The following is a 16,756-nucleotide window of genomic DNA, read 5'->3' as shown; positions in this document are numbered from 1 at the left end:
GCTGAAATTAAACAGATCTGATTTTGTGCAGGGATTTTACTAGTATTCTGGTTTAAGGTTAAAATAGTGCACTTGTGTAGTCAGCCTACGTTAATAAATTAAAGCAGGGAAGTTCGTAAATTATTTTAAATCATGGCTTACATTTTTTCCAAAGCAAAAGAAGTACAGAAAGTTCATCTGAATTCTCAAGGCAGCGCATGTGGTGAACATTAGGTTTTTTTTGCTTTCTTCCTTACTTTTTTTTAGGTTGACTAAAGCTTTCTTTTCCTTCACAAATACTGTACTGGTAACTGAAGATATCTTGCACATATGTGCAACATCAGGGAAAGTAACACCAGTGATAGAAGGACCTTCCTTAGGTGCAGGGTAAAGTGGCATATATGAAAATATATAAGGAAGCATATGGAAATATACAAGGAAACATAACTGGGTATATTCAGAGCTCTACAGTGGTATGTTCTTTCCAAACTGCAAGTCATATCAAATGAAGGAACATGGGCTGGCAAGAATTGCCAGGAGAAAGAAAAGAATGCAGTATTTACTTAAAACAAACTCAAAACAAAGAATCCAGTTACTGCTTCTAAGTTTAGCCCATAATATGTCATTCAGTATGATGTCTTGATCAAAATCAGCTATAGGAATGTGAGAGAGATCAGTTGTCGCAATTTTTCTGAACAAGCAACAAAAATAATCAATGATATCCTTGTTCTCCTTTGCTACCATTTTCTTCAGTTCAGCCAGGTTGGTGATTATCTAGGGAGTGTCTGCAATGATAATTCTGATAGAAACTCCAGCTCATGGTTTTGGCTGGTAAGAAGGCATTGATAAGAAAATGCCAGGTAAAGGAGGGAAAGCTGAGAGGAAAATGAGGCCTGAGGTTTTTGAGTGGCATATTCCTCTGGCACAGCTGGAACACCCTGCTGAATGCTGTGGGTTGGCCTCACATTGCCTAGTTATGCATGGGAAGCTACCTACTGCCTGGAGAAGGTCTTTGGTGCTTTGGAAAAGCATCTTTACTGAGGGCAGAGAAGTGAGGAAACAAAACAATTTCTAGAGCGATGTGAGCCTACCTGTGAATATACTCCAGGATTCTCATAATGCTTTCCAAATGAGCAGGATGGCTGTGGCTTCTGTGAGCTCTGGATTTTAGGCAGCATGTCAGCTGGGGGTGAGTGGTTGCTGAAGGAGGCTCGCAAATTCAGCTGTCAAAACCAGCTAATTGCAGTTAACCTGGTATAATGTTCTTACTGAACTGGCTGTGCTGTTCTGGCTTTTATTACATCAGTTCTTTTCAGAACTTTAAAGCACAAAGGTCAGACTGGAGGTGACCTCTGACCAAGCAAGGGTGTCTCTAAGCAGCTGAAGAACACACTTTTGAGGAGCTGATTTACCCCAAGATGGTGTTTGTTCCACTAGAACCCAAACACCTGCTATGTAGGACTGCACAATTTGAATCCAATACTTCCCTGTGATCTAATCCCCCTTTGATCATCAGTTTTTAAGACTTGAAGCCCATTGCTTTTTCTCTGCTCCCTTCTTCTGACTTAAATATTTGCAGATGACATTGCTTTGCAACATAAAAGCCTGTCACTTGGAGCACTTTGCTTTTCCCATTTCCCCCATTCTTGTGATCTGCTCTGTAGCTGTGCTGGCTTTCGTGGTGTTAGACCTGCTTATAGTTCTGTAATGGAACAAATGGGATCCACACATTTTCAGAACCTTTAAATGATCACATAATATTCACAGATGCAGCAATGAATTAAGTGGCTTCCTCTTCACCTTCTCCAGTCAAGCCCAAAAATGACAGCATTAATACCACAAAAATCAAGAAAGAAAAAAGCCACATGAAGTACTCTGGCACTCATTTTGGTTTTTTGTTCTTTCTTCAAGTTAACTCAAAGAAAAGGCAATGACTCCTATAAATGTGTGTTACAGGTGTGGCAGTACTCAATCTTTTTTTGTGTGTCCTGCTTAAGGGAAGAATGACAGCAGATGAATGCGTCTTTCTAAAGAGATCTGAAGTGACCATATTTACTGAACTGGGTCTTTTGAAGACTGAGATAGTGAGGCAACGTTGTGCTTAGCATTTTTAAATCAAATTAAACTATGAATCCCTTCATGTCCCTTCAAGTGATTTTCTGTTTCTTATTTGCAATTTAGTAGGCTGGAATAAGGATCTTGAGCTTGTTGGACAGAAGACAGTACCTTTAGAAACCCAAACTTCAGAGGACTTGCCAAATCTTATATCGAATACGAGACTTGCAGAAAGAGCATTAAAAAATATTTAAACTAAGTGATTAATTTCTTACCATCTAGAAAACCACAATCAGCAACAAAAGCAACTCAAAAATTCAAATGCCATTAATAGGCTTAGTGCTTCAATACAGAATATTATAATGCTTGTAAGAACAGTCCCAAGCAGCCTTTCAAACACATCAGAAGAGACAATCCTATACATAACGGGAAATCTCTATCTAGTGATTGATGTCCAAGATTTATGATGTTATAAACTATTGGTTATGCTGTTTTGACAATGGAAGAACTAATGAATGAGACAGATTTGCCTGCAGTAATAAATTGTATCATACAGAAACATTAATAAAGATAAAACATTTGGAAATTCTTTAAGAAAAATAACATTTTTGCTCTTTTCTCAAGGAAAAAAACGAAGCCAGAAACATGACAGATTTCATCAAGAGAGCTGTTCACAGATTAAAAGCAGGTCTGATTTTTGTTTTGCCGTGCTAGACTTCACTTCTCAAACCACAGAAGAGAGAGGCGAATGTTTTCAAGCTTATAGTGTTGTTTGTTTTGTTTTTCTTCCTTACACAGTGAATATTGTCTTCCTGCTAATTCTGTTATACCATACAAGACTTGTTTGCGTCTCAGTTGGGTTCTTCTGTTCAGCCTTCTGGTGCACTCAGAAAATGCCACAGAGGATCCACTCTGATCTTAATGTCTGTTTGTTAAAGCAGCAAGGTCTGCTCCTGTAAGGAGCTCTGGTGACAGACCAGGGCATTGGGGTGACAGACCAGGGCACTGGGGTGTCCAACACACAGGATCCGCAGCTGACACCAGTGGGAAAGCTGCGAAGAAATGCACAGAACAACAGGAGCTGAAGCTCAAGATCCTTTGATTACTGCAGGACATAGGCTTCTCTGTAAAAGGGTACTTCTGTCCCCAGTAGCTGTCGTGGAGAGCTGCTCAATCCAAACCTTGGAAGCCCTCCTTTCTGTGTACCGCAATGCCTTCATTAGTGTAATTTTTGGTGTGCATGGCACTTCGAGCACAAACTTGAGGAACTCATGTTACACCAAATCACTAGATTGTTTACTTCTTGGTTTGAACACAAAAAAATAGCTGACAAGGAATTATAGGGAAATTAAAACTTAACATCCCAGAAGGGGCTGAACTTGGAAGTGTGAAATTGTATATATTTGGCATCAGCTAAAAAGGCCAGGCTAGAAGACTGAAGCATTAACGTGAAAGTCCATCTTTAACCAGTGAAAATTCAGTACTGGTGTTAAGCGTATTTCTTACCTTTCTCTCATATTTTTGATGCTATTTTTGTGCTAAGCACCTTCAGAGGTTTATAAACCAGTAAAGCTGGGCTGTGCCATTGAAAAAGACTATAGAAAAGAAATGTCCAGCTGAGAATTAGAGAGATTATAAGATTCCTTAAATTCTCTACTGAGTCTACTTGCTTTTTATATTGTAAAAATAGAGTGGTTACAGAAACATGTTTGATCAGAAACATTAAGTAGGTGAGCATGCAAGAAATGTTTCTCTATATTGCTAGAGAGATAAGAAGTCAGTCTTATTTGTCCTCTGTTTTATTAGCTTTTATCTTGGGTTTCTGCTATTCTAATCTTAAAGGTGAGATCTAAAAGGAATAAATTCAGATGCCTAAACTTGGAACACTACTCCTGCACATCCTAGTGCCAGCGTATCATTTCCCAGGGAAAACAAAACCTCAGATTTTGACCCCAGAATTCCCCACAAGCCTAAAGTTCCGCTGCTCCTGATGCCCTGGAGCCCCTTGGTTGTACCACCATCACCTTGTCACCTTGTTCTGGCTTCTTTCCTGGCTAGGATCTGAAGTTAGAGCAACTTCCCTGCTGGGTTTCAACTGCATGTTAATCTAAAAGCAAACCTACATATGGTGAATCAATCAATCTCTACTTGAAGTGCAGTGATAGCAACCTTTATTCTTTATAGAACACATATGGGAAGAGAAAGAGTCTTTGTGGTCCCCCTCATACACAATTGCATTTTGATAAGTGAATTAATATGTATTTATCCTTTGTATGAAGGGTAGATTTAGACTGACTGAAGACATATCCAAAATAGCACTGTGATGTTTTTCCCAACATTCTTGTTCCCACTTTCTAGCCCACAAAACGTGAGTTTTTCCAGCATCAGAATGACTCTGACAGATCAGAATGGAGACTGTTAACTGTGCCCACAGGTTTGGACTCCCACTTCTGTCTTTCTGATCCCAAGAAGGTGCTGTAACCACCTACCTTTCCACAGAAGTGTACTGAGAGAGGGCTCTATGTCTTCTACACCTTTGGAGGAATTCTCTACAACTCTTTATTGTGAAAGTATTTGTAGGCACTAACATTTAAGACTTTTATTGTAAGTAGGTGGGAACACCACTTTGCCCTTTACAAAGACTCCTGTTTCAGGGGGAAGAAAGAATTTGCAAATAGCTCTTCCCAGCTTGTTCCTGCTGGAGTCAGTGTGTTGACCTTCTTCAGGTATCTGTTCATCTGGTAGCTTCTTTAGTGAATGACATGGGGAGCTGGGGCCCCTAAATAAGACGTCTTTGCTCAGAACAGTTAAGCCAAACAACACAAGGTTGCTGCATCTGCTTGGTGCTTGTCTCAGCTCTGCAGCATTTCATACTTTGGACTTCATAGCTTTGCAGAGTTGGCAAAACCGGTTTTATGTTCCAATATGCATCACTGACTAAAGCTCTTTCTGTTGGGAAGCACTCCAAATGCTCTGCTAACAGTAAACATCCCACTGGGATTCTGTCTTACTATCTACTCCATGTCCTGCTAAATAACAGTTTGGATTAAAAAAAAAAAAAATCAGCTTTTTATCAGAAAAAATCAGATATACAATTAGATATACTTCTCCCTGATTGAAATGATCCATGTAACTGTCTGTGTTTATTACAAAAGTAAACAAAAAAATACAGCTGCATTTCATTTCAAATTGAAGTCTTATAAAGCTGAATAGGGATTTTCAAAAGCATTTGGAAACTGGCTTAAGTTAGATTTCTCTGAAATAGCTGGCAAGTGATGCCTAGAGGCAATGAGTTAAGTTGCTGCTGATTGCACCAGCAAAATCGCACTCATGATTTCTTAATTAATCTCTTGGAAGATATTGCAACAAGGTGTCTCTTGTAGGCTGTAGTATATGGATTGTCAAATAGTGCTTAGAAACTGTAGTCCCTGTCTTTCTAAATTAAGTGGTCAATATCCTCCCCTGAACATCAGTGGTAAGGCTAAATTACTTCTAGGAGATATGTGTAAGATTTCTAGAGCTCAGATAAACCTAAAACATGGAAGTTGCTAATTTCTGCTGCTAGCAGCACTGAGTTGCATGGGGCAACCAAAAATACAGAAGCGTGTGTTATGTACAAAATCCTCTTCAGATTCAGTCTATAGCAACCTCACTTTGGCTTTAGTCAGAGCTCACAACAAGAACAAAAACACACTGTAAATATTTTGGTTTGTGCAGCATGAAATTGCCTTTGAACACGATGTAGGAAACAAACCAACAAAAAAACTCCAACCCCAAATAAATTAAGGAAAAAAAAAAAAGCAAAACACTGTAGAGTATAGCAGCACAGATATACATGGAACTCACAGGCTGAGGTACTGTCCATTGTGGGCTTTTTCCCTAGTGCACTATTTGGTAATAAACTTTCTGTCACTGGATTGAAGCAGTACTGTATGCTTCCTTTCACTAAATGAACATGGCACAGAGGTAGTTCTATCAGGTCAAAGATACCACTTGACAAACCTGCGTACTCTCAGTGTGCTCATCTGCCATTCAGCACACTTTCTGCCACTCAGATACATCTAGAACTTGCCAATATTCTTGTTGTATCTATATCTCAGTATTTTTGGCAGAGGCCATATAGAAAGCAGAGATATCTATTGGCTCTCTGTTCTTCAAGCACTTACTTTTATATTGCACTACTTTAATAACTGTAGATCAGAAAATATATAAATGTTTCTTAAGTCACTGAAGGAATGATAATTTACAGCACAGAAGGAGACCAGGCTCCACAACTTGAAGAACTAAACCAAATTGAAGATGATTTTCACAAAGATATTATTCCAGTCCTGTGAATTAATGGAACTTTCCAAAGTGAGAACAATGTGGAAAGATGAAACAAACCAGACAATGAAACAATTATATAAAAATATCTTCATTTTTAGCACATTGGCAAATGAATGCATTTAGCAAAGTATACCAGTCTCACAAGCTGCCTCTCAATCTGGACCTGTGGAGCTGAGAGAAAGCACTGCAGTGACAAGGAGAGAGAGATAGTGAGAAATCAAGAGTACATCTGCGGACAATGCGAACATGTCGTAAAACTGCTTTTAGACCTTAAGCCAGGTCAAGACTAATGCTATTGCTGATTCAGTTCTGTAGAGCCAGACAATAAAACCCACTATACTGATCAAAACAGAGATATACAGTTCAGTTCTTCTGTCACAGAATTGAATTCAAACCTGGGATTTCATCCTTATGATACGTCCTTTCCTTTGTTTTCCTTTGCTCCTGATTCACATTGAATAGGCCTCGCCAAAGAATTCAGGAAAACACTTTTTGATATCTTTGAAGGAAATGGAGGCCAAGAAATCAGAAAATGCTTTACTGTTTAGCTTTTAGCATTTATAAAACCAGGAAGCCATCACTTACAGGCTTGCCATCCAAGAGCTAAATAGACAGAGGAAGTCGTGTTCTCACATTGTTAACAGATCAGTGGGAAGCACAGTAATGCATTTCACCAGCTAGCATATTTAAAGACACAACTTGTGTGCATGAGAGTTTTGATGTCTCACTGTTGCAAACATGATGGCTCTATGCCCCAAGAATACTATTTTTCTAAATCGTAGATTAAAAACACATGGAAGGGGAATAGGGGAGATTTAGCAAATTGAATAAGATGAGAGAAAACACTGAAAACTGCATAAAGGAAAGAATAATAGAAACCCTCATTACTTAAACTGGAAACTAGCAAAAAAAAGTGAGTTTCACAGAAACAACTAGAAGAGTATGCTGGGACAACACACGGGCTTTTCATTAAAGATGCCTTTTGCTGAAAGCAATTTAGCAGAAGAAACTTTCCATGGGTTACAAGACACCTATGTACTGACCCAGCAAAGTGAGACATCGTGAGAGTGTCTTCCAAAGCAGGACTGGGCAAAGAGCAGCTGTCACCTAAGTCTCTGGTGACAACTGTCCCCTTGTTGTCCTTCAGGGGTTGCAGGTTACCTCTCTTCAGAAGCAGCCACAAAAAACTTTAGTCAGGCTTCGCACATGGAGGCAAGCAGTTTTGGAAGAAGAAACAGACATAAGCAGTGTAGGAAGGAAGTATGTAAAAAAGATAAAAAGAAGGCTAGTACAACAAATTTTTAAAGGAAAATGGAATTAGAACCAAAGTGTTTTTAACACAAATGCAAAAAAAAGAGAAAGCAAACCTCATACAGTGAGTGTGAAGCAGTTTCATTAGTGAGAAATGTCAAGCAATTCTGAACGAATTGTTTAAGCACAAGAACATATTTTTCTACTTGGTGCTTACTGTACTTGCTCTTGCCATCCTTGTGCCATAGCACATACAGCTTAAAATGGACATTGTGTCAGTATTAGTGTAAGTCACTGTAACTTTTAAAAGGTTGTTCCAAAAGTAGGAATGGGACCTCAACACCTTCCTTATGTTGGAAAACCCAGCTTGTTAACATGCCAAGAAGTAGAAGACCAGTAAGGCAAAATAAAATCCAGTTCTTGTGGAAGACTAACACAGTAAATGCTCAGCCATCAGCACGATATTGCTGAACGCAGATGCCAGTAGATGACTACCTCTGATCCAGTCTAGCAATGGAGTGATGTTGGGTAGGATAAGAAAAAAACCATCAGCAGACTCAAAGCTCCCCCCAGGCATACCTGGGGCAGAGATGGGTAAGTATGAGAAAAATCCAATGGAATTTGTTTCTGAGTCCTCACAGCAGAGCTCTGACAGACTGACCACTTTGTGTGAGTTCTTACACCTGAGTAACTGAAGAATGAAGGAGAAAGGTCTGCGATCTGTAAAACGGGAACAGGGAAACTGAAAATGACACCATGTAACAAGGGATACCATATTTTCTCTCTAAATACATGTTACTTTTCAGCTAACAGGCACCTCACTGGGGTGTAATTAAAAAACCCATTGTTTCCCAAATATTAGATACTTAATTTTCTTCTTTGTCTTTAGTTAGTATCAGCTATGAGTAAGTTATCTATGTCTGGTCAAGGAGCTCCCTGACAGTAATGAAAACCATAAATGGATAGGATTATTTCAAGACAAATACAGCATGGATTAGGCAAATGGAAGACAAAAGTAAATCTGTGACACTTAATATCTTGCATTCTTATGACACATCTCCTTATCACGCCAGAAAATGCTGCTGAGTTTCCAGGGTGGTGGGCTGCTGGAGCACAAATAACTCTTAACCTCTCCTCTGCCTTCAGCAAACCTTACAGAAAAACTGGGATGAAAGGAAAGCACAGGAAAACAAATGCCAACTGAAGCCTCCAACTTTTTGGTAAGCCAGTACGAGCTCGTCAGTACAGCTGAGTAACTGGATCAGTGGTAACAGAATCTTTTAAGATGATCGAGCCAACTTGAGAATTGAGAATTTGGACCTTCATGGCAAATGTACACCTAAGAAAAAAAAGTTGATGCTTCTGCGTGTTCCATTTAGCAGACACTTTCCGACTATTTATTTTATTTAAGTAAATTTTTTTTCATAAACTGAGCAGTAAGCCATATGTCTTCTGACTATGAAGATTGGTGTTAGAAATTTTAAGACCATATCCTATGAGGGATATATCTCATTAGTCTATATTTTATTGGTGACAGCTAACCATCAAACTCTATAATAACCCTGAAACACTGAATGTATTAACTCACTGACTTCAGATTACACATTCAAAACTTCATGAATCAAATAAAGTATTTATTTCCAAAGGGTGAGATTAAAATTCAAACTAAACAGAACATGGAAGTAGTTTAAAGCCAGCAAATTAAAACTAAAAATACTAGCAAATATTTTGTACATACTGGCAAGTAATATGTGCAAAAAGGAAAAGAATAGTAGGATAAAAAAAATGATGGATTTGTGATGAATCTGGATGTGGGCATTATAAAGGGTCCAGCCTCAACAGAGACACCAACTTGTCCTGAAGAAACATACTTGCTGAAATATTGTACGCAATGGGTTTGTAAAATATAAGACATGTGTACAGTAATAAATATAATCACAACATAAAAAACTTTCTCTAAAAAAATGCTGAAGAGTTTGTGGTGTTTTGTTGAGCAAACAATACTCAAATATAGAAAAGGTCAGAAAAAGAAAGAATATATCAGATTTACTCTCCATATGCATTTATAATTGGATGAGATGTAACATGCTTATTACAGCAAAACATGATTTAGGTAAGGTTGGAAAAATCTTTCTAACTAAATAAACATGGGTAGGGGAATGGATTCCCATAATCTCTCTAAGCATCTCTATCATTGCAGTTTTTAAAGGCTAGATTAGACAGACATTTAAGCTGATTTGTATAGACAGTTATGCCTCAGAGGAAGGATGGAACTGAGTCTTGAGACTCAACTCTGCCTATTTTTTTTTTATGATGTGTAGCCAGACAATTTTCTCCTAAGTGTATTTTATCATTTGTATGTAATGCAGTGCCAAACACATTGATATAAGGCAGCTTAAAGTGTGTATGGAAATAAACTGATCAAACTAATTTTTATGTTTTTCCACTCATTATGGAGCTATCATGCTGAGGCAGAATACAAAATAGAGTGTGGCATGAATGTTTGCTATGAAAAAGCAAAATAAAATGAAAAAAGGAAATATTTAATCCAATACATCAATTCATAAAGGAAAATGTTTTCTGGTAATAAAACTTGCATTTCCACAGTACTCTTCTACTAGGAGTTTCAAAGACCTTTCAGAAGTTTTCTCAGCACCCCTGAGGCACTTTGGGAGGCGAGACTACAGCCGTGCAGCTTCACTTTGGAGACAGAAACCCCAGTATGTCCAGGTCAAGTTCTAAAAGCTGCTGGATCTCAGCAGGGCTGGGCCTGGACTCCTCCAGGTGTAGCTCATCCTCTCTCCCATGTCATCCTCTCTCAACATCACTGTCACTTAACTTGCAGAAGTGTCTCATTGCTCTCACCAACACTTAAACATAGGATACCACCTTCTACAACGGGAAAAAATGTTGATTTACTGCCCTTTCCTGAAAACCTCCACCAACACACCTATACTGAGCAAATATCTATCACAGACATCTGTAAGAAAGAGGGTAGTTGGTATTTATTAATAGCAAAAATAATGTTTGTGTATGTTTGGTTTATATTATCATATCATATAAAAATACACACAAACTCATATAAATAAATAAATATTTTAAAATAAAACAATTGCATTCCCTTGATCTAGTGTCTTGCCTCCTCTCCTTAGGACAGAGACCCAGACAGATTTTATGTGTTGTATAGCATGCTAAACTAGAGAGTCATTGCTCTTGGCAAGAATCTCTCATTGACATGATAAAAGAATAATATATTACACATTTGTGCCCTAATGCAAGTCATATACTCTGAAATCTTGAATTTGCGTAAAGTTTATAACCCTGACTTGGTGCTTGTTTAGGTAATTTCAAAAGTAATTCTTTCATATTGTTGTTTGACCAATTTTCATGTCTGCTTTAAGTTAACAGTGAATACTTGGGCCAAAGAAACAGTTGTTGCTGTGTAAATCACTGTTTCTCCATGTTTGCATTATTTTCCTTTGACTAGCCCTCAGAAGTAAATACATTATAGTAAATCTGTCTTTTTACAGACAACTGGACATCAATATAAATGGGTTAAATGTCTGTATAAAAAAATAAGTGGTTGTCTGCTATTGGGAAGATTCACTTTCTAAAAACCCTTAACTTTGCACTAATATGCCTTTAACACCACACTTTGTGTATCCTTATTAAAAGCAACAGCAAAAGGTATATATACAACGTAGGGAATAAACCCCCCCAAATCTCTAATAATAATGAAAATAACCTTAGCCAAGGATGTTTCTGTATTTCTCCAAAATTAATAACTAGTTGGGGTTAATGACCACTGGCTTCACCTTAGGCCCCCAATTAATCCCTGAACCTCAATTGTTATTACCTAATTGACTTAGTTTCATTTCATTTTAACATTTCAAAGTGATCTTCCTAAAATCACACTGACAGAGTAACATGGTCTCTGTAGATATGCAGTGACATGGTTTCAATACTGTTACTTCATCTCCATACGCTTGCATTGACATTTCATTTTGTGTTGACATCGCAGTGCCACATCTATGGATCTGTGCAGATGACATGTGATTGTTCACACTAGGTGAAAGCCTGGCCAGAAGTGAGGGCAGGCTGGCATCTTATGCAGGGGCATGATGCCAGCTGAGACCTACTAAGAATTACTGTCATAATTTTTAATATTTTTTATCATTGCAAATATGATTTGCAAGCTTGTAAACAGAAGAAATATCAAATTTCATTTGAAATCTTGCTGGCTTCCTTAAATAAACACACACTAAAAATTTCTTCTACTTCGATCAACTAATTTAGCCTGAAAAATGCACCAGTTAATGTATTTAAAGAGTTTTTTTTGATATTACGAGTTCATGCTTTTTTGAGGCTGCAAACAAATTATGCAAATCCTATGTACTCAAATATCATCATACCAACTCAAGGAGTTGTATATTCTAAGATGTAACTCTAAACCAAGAAATCCTCATCAAACAGGGCATCAAAATAGAGTCTTTTCATTATGTGGAAAAGTTTTTGAAAAGTCCTTTGAAGCTCTTTGATCCAGCTCTGGAATAATTTTGGTAGATTATTATTGTATGAAACCCATAATTTATAGTAGCTGACCTCAGCTGCTCTTTGTATAACAGCCATATATGAAACAATAGCAGGAAAGTAAAAAATACAAGGGGAACTAAAACTGCTCTGTTTATTATGTAGCTCATAATTACATCTTCCTTATTTAATCTTTTGAATCCTGGCATGTTTTTAATAATACAAGCTCAATTAATATTTACTGTACACAGGAGAGTTAGTTTTGAGTAACACATTTAGACTATCCAAACTTTGTGTAACTTGTGACCTTTCCCTAACCTAAGTGAGGTCTATTTTATACAGATCGTACTAGATAGACGGTTTCTCTATAAATGGTGAAGTTGCTGCCAAGCTCCCATTGTTACCTAGTTCATTTTTCAACAGGCACACTTTAGGTTCCTATCACACCACTGTAAAGAGCAAGCCCTTGAGGTTTCTTCTTTTGTCAATGTAATAAAAAGGTTATTTCTGAATAACCTGCAAATCCACAACAAATGGCCCTTTGTGACTTAGAATAACATGATAGGAGGAATTTTTTATTGTTGTTTTTGCAAGCAGCCTCCTATTTTATTCTGTAATATTAAATCGATACTTGAGCAGCATTTGTTCTAATGTAATTTATCTCATCCTTGACATAACAAACCCATGTTTCTAACAATTGTTACCTTAGCTCAGTATTCACCATCCAACAGCAGAAGATGACTTTAGAAGAAGCTACCTATTGTAAGACTACATCAGATGAAGCAACACCAAAAATCAAGTTAAATACTGTGTACTTACTGTTGACCCTTGAGGAGCTGTTATCAGCTCTGATAAATAACAACAACCTGTAGGATGTACAAGCTCTTGACAGATTGACTGTGATGTGGAAATGGGGAGAAATACATCTTTTCTACTCTGAACCAAGTAGTTTGGCACAGGAGAAAAGCTAAACTTTTAACTTCAACAGATCTTCTTGCAGAAAGTACTGCACAAACAAGGCATGAACTCACAGAAGGCAAGGCTCCTTAATGAAAGAGATGCTTTAACAGTTGAATTCCTAATACTTCCTTTGCCTATTTTCTAGCAGCACAGAAGCACTTACTTCGTCCTTTGCACAACTGGACTCTCAATTGAGGAGTGAGTGATTATTCTGCACTAAGAGTGCCCTGTTTGTTGAATACTCCCAGCCCGCAGATATGTCCCATGTTCCATGAGTGTGAAGAGTGTTACAACGGTTCCTCATTAGAAAGCCATGTGGAAATTTCAGGACAGTCTTCCCGGAATCTAGAGCTGCTATTTAGAGTAAGAGAAAAATTGCTTTAGATGGTTGGCCAGTTCAAATGCATACAGAAATGGAAACAGCACTCTTGAGATGTAGTAACAGAACCATTCTACCATCAAGCAGGTGGTAGAAAACACGGTAGAAACCTTTTCAAACTGGGCACATGAGCAAATGTGAGGATATTGAATAAATAGAAGTGAAATGATTAAAATAAGATGGAAAGTTAAAAGGGGAGGATCAGAAAACGGAAAGAGGCATTAGTAGTCTTTTGTAGTAATCTAGATGGTGGAGAAATCCAAAAGCCAATACCAGGATAGAATGACTTTGAATGAACAAATACAACAGAAAAAGATGAAAACTATTCATGAACTACCAGTACTATTAACACAGTGATGTTAGCACAATAAGACATTTGGTTCCTTTTCTTCAGCTCTATGCAAAACTTCTTCTGCTCTGAGCTGTCTTTAGGGAAAGATTATTAAACTCATACTAATAATGTGTCCTCAGAATACAGGAATGGTAAAACCTCTGTTTTCTTCCTATACTTTCTATACTAAGGAGCACCATTGTGGTGCTCCTCCTTTACAAGAAAGTTTTGCTTCCCTGCTCAATACAATTACATCAATTCCTAAAGCTCAGAACAGGCCTTGTAACAGTGGTTGTAAGAGCAGATGCTTGCAAGTCTATATATGCCAGTGAGAACATCATTCAGTTTTATGTTCACTTCTGTTTTCTAGCTTGGCATAATTCATTAGCACACTCTACAGAATACTCCATAAAACTGAATTTGGTTTTAATGTTAAGGTTCTAATGGCCGCAACACTGTTTAAGAAAAACAAACCAAGAAAAAAACCCCCACAAGCAGCAGCGACTCCTCTTTAATATTAAATTGATGTTTACATCTGATAAACTGAGAAAATAGACAAATGAGCGTTTTTTTTGTAGTATACAAGTAGTAATAACAAAACAGTAATTTTAAAAAAATGTTTTACTTTCAGCATTTAAAATAATGACACAGCATAGTTTTTGTACTGGCAAAGCTTTTTTGATAGCATGCAAATGAAATTGGTACAGTATATAGACTTTTGTGGCTAATTTCATCTTATTCTAATACAGATTCTTTAAGTGGGCAATATGTGAAGGTGAGTTCAAAGCTCTGATTAAAGACAGCTGTACTGCTTTCCAACCTGTTATGTCACAGCATTAGGTAGAGGAATAAATAAACAAATATAAGCCTACACTGATTTATCTGTGTGTCCCCACATAAATTTGTTTAATGTAAAAACAAATAAAGCAAAGCTTTGATGAAGGTTAGCAGAATTTTCAACATCTGTGCAGATAAATTTAATTTATTCAAAAAGAAAAAGCAGCATTAGTGTATCATGTAAAAGCATATTTAAATGATTTCATACAACAGAAAGCATATGCAGTAGCTAAAACAAATTCCATTTGCCTTTAAAACCCATTTCACTCAGACAACCATTACTTCTGAATTTTCTACTATGACAATGTTCAGTTATTTCTTCTTTTTTATTCTCTTCTTGATTTTACACATTCCGCTAACCTAAACCATAGTCCCAGCGGGAGTAACACCCTAAATGTAACTTGTGTGTAGCATCAGGCAGGTACATTCACGGATTGCTTCTGTGTATCTTTATGGGCAGATCTTTACAGCTGGTCAGGTAAAATAAACCCAGCACAACACCTTAAATAGTTGAACGCAACTGAGTTACAAGTGTTTGAATATATTTAAAAAGTAAATCTGTTCACTATAACACATTCAAACCCAGGAAAAGATCTTTACACAACAATAACTCACTATAGTGGAGCTACACTAGTTTATCTCTGCAGCAAGGGACAGAGTACTAGAAGATTAAATATTTTTTTCTTGAAAATGAGAGATTTGTCAAAATGATAAACTCCTGTTTGAAACTTACCAGAAAGTGTTAAGGTGAAAACTAAAAATTGAAAATAAAAATACTGTGTATACCGAAAACTACAGCTGAAAAACTCCTGAGTAGGATTAATATCCTTTCCACTCAAGGCAAAACTGTAAAAAGTCTGCACGTGATCTTTGAAAACATGCAGGCACACAAAGTATCACTTCAACTAAAAAAAGGTGATGAATAGGCACTGTAATGTTTTAGAGACCCTTTCTGGAAAAGATCATCAACTTGTGCTTTAGGGAGACTGTTATCAGACTTTTATTTCTACAACAGAATCCACAGGTCTTTTTCTCAGAAAATTTGAACATGATGAACATAAATGCAGATCTCTCACTGATATTTTAAAATATTTTGTCTTTTCCTGGGTAATAGTTAGCAAAGGAAAGACTACTGAAGCGTGTCAAGCCCAATAAGCTGCTGGCATTAAAAAAAGTCTGAGAGCACAAACCTGAGACCCAATCTTGCCCCTCTGAGTGGTAAGTGGATGGAAAAAGAAGAGACTGAACACAAGAAGGGCTAACACCCACCTCAATAAACTTCTGATCTTGGTCGTTCTAACAAGAGAAAAACAAGGTTCCTACAAGGAAACAAATGCACAGGAAACTTCTGTCCATTTGTGTGCTTTATTTGTCTTGTGGAACTGATCCAGTATGAAGCACTGTTGTATCCTTTTTTTTTTAAATTCTCCTTCTTGAACATCAGGATGGTAAAGTCCTTCAGAAATAACCCACATAGAAAATTACTGCACGTTGCCCTTTTGGACTTCACTGTGCCAGAAATTTGCTATAGTACCTAGAGGGGTAAAGAGAGATTCCTTAGCCAGTTAAGAGAAAAATTCTTAGGTATAGATTCCCCAGGGGTGAGGGAGAGAAAAAGACAAAACATGAGTTATTTTTTGAGTCATTAAAATACTTACTAAATCTCCCCCCACACTACCCTCAAACTTCAGGGCTTATGTACATAAAACAAAACCTGTGTTCTTTGCATTTGCCCCCTCTCAAAATCCCCTAACTAATTTTTAACTGTTATCTTGGGATTCCATTGTTGATTTTAACAATCAGACAGTGACAAAACCCACACACACCAATTATTATCTCAGAATCTGGCTATTTACTGTAACAGCCATGATACTCTCTTACCACTTGGGTTTTACCAGCTTTGCATTATATTGTTTTAAGCCCCAAATCTGCACATCATTGTAGGTGTTTCACTCACATCACTAGCACACAGTGAATTCATGACAAGAACTTAATTTTATAGGTGACTCTGTAATGGGGTAAGAACTGAAAGCTCCACCTTTCAGCCTCTGCATTTTTGTCTTTGTTTAGAACCCTTGAAGAAGCCATCCGGAAGGAAGAAAGATTAT

The 16,756-nt window shown here is 37.4% G+C and overlaps 2 protein-coding genes across 2 annotated transcripts in view; one reads left to right on the top strand and one right to left on the bottom strand.

The window, feature by feature from the left end:
* The window catches only part of LOC116998343, a 42,958-nt gene extending 33,346 nt beyond the window's left edge, over window positions 1-9,612 (top strand). Inside the window, exon 4 of the mRNA XM_033063897.2 lies at window positions 8,758-9,612. Within this exon, the coding sequence (XP_032919788.1) occupies window positions 8,758-8,783 (26 nt within the window). The 3' untranslated portion in view covers window positions 8,784-9,612. The remainder of the gene's footprint in view (window positions 1-8,757) is intronic.
* Window positions 9,613-14,306: 4,694 nt separating this feature from the next.
* CDIN1 (CDAN1 interacting nuclease 1) overlaps window positions 14,307-16,756 on the bottom strand; it is a 127,684-nt gene continuing 125,234 nt past the window's right edge. Inside the window, exon 12 of the mRNA XM_033063894.1 lies at window positions 14,307-16,182. The gene's annotated coding sequence lies outside the window, so the exon portion shown is untranslated. The remainder of the gene's footprint in view (window positions 16,183-16,756) is intronic.

Source organism: Catharus ustulatus, chromosome 6, assembly GCF_009819885.2.
Source record: "Catharus ustulatus isolate bCatUst1 chromosome 6, bCatUst1.pri.v2, whole genome shotgun sequence".
Classification (NCBI taxonomy): domain Eukaryota; kingdom Metazoa; phylum Chordata; class Aves; order Passeriformes; family Turdidae; genus Catharus; species Catharus ustulatus.
The sequence above is the reverse complement of the archived record's forward strand: the minus strand, read 5'-3'. Positions and strand labels throughout refer to the sequence as shown.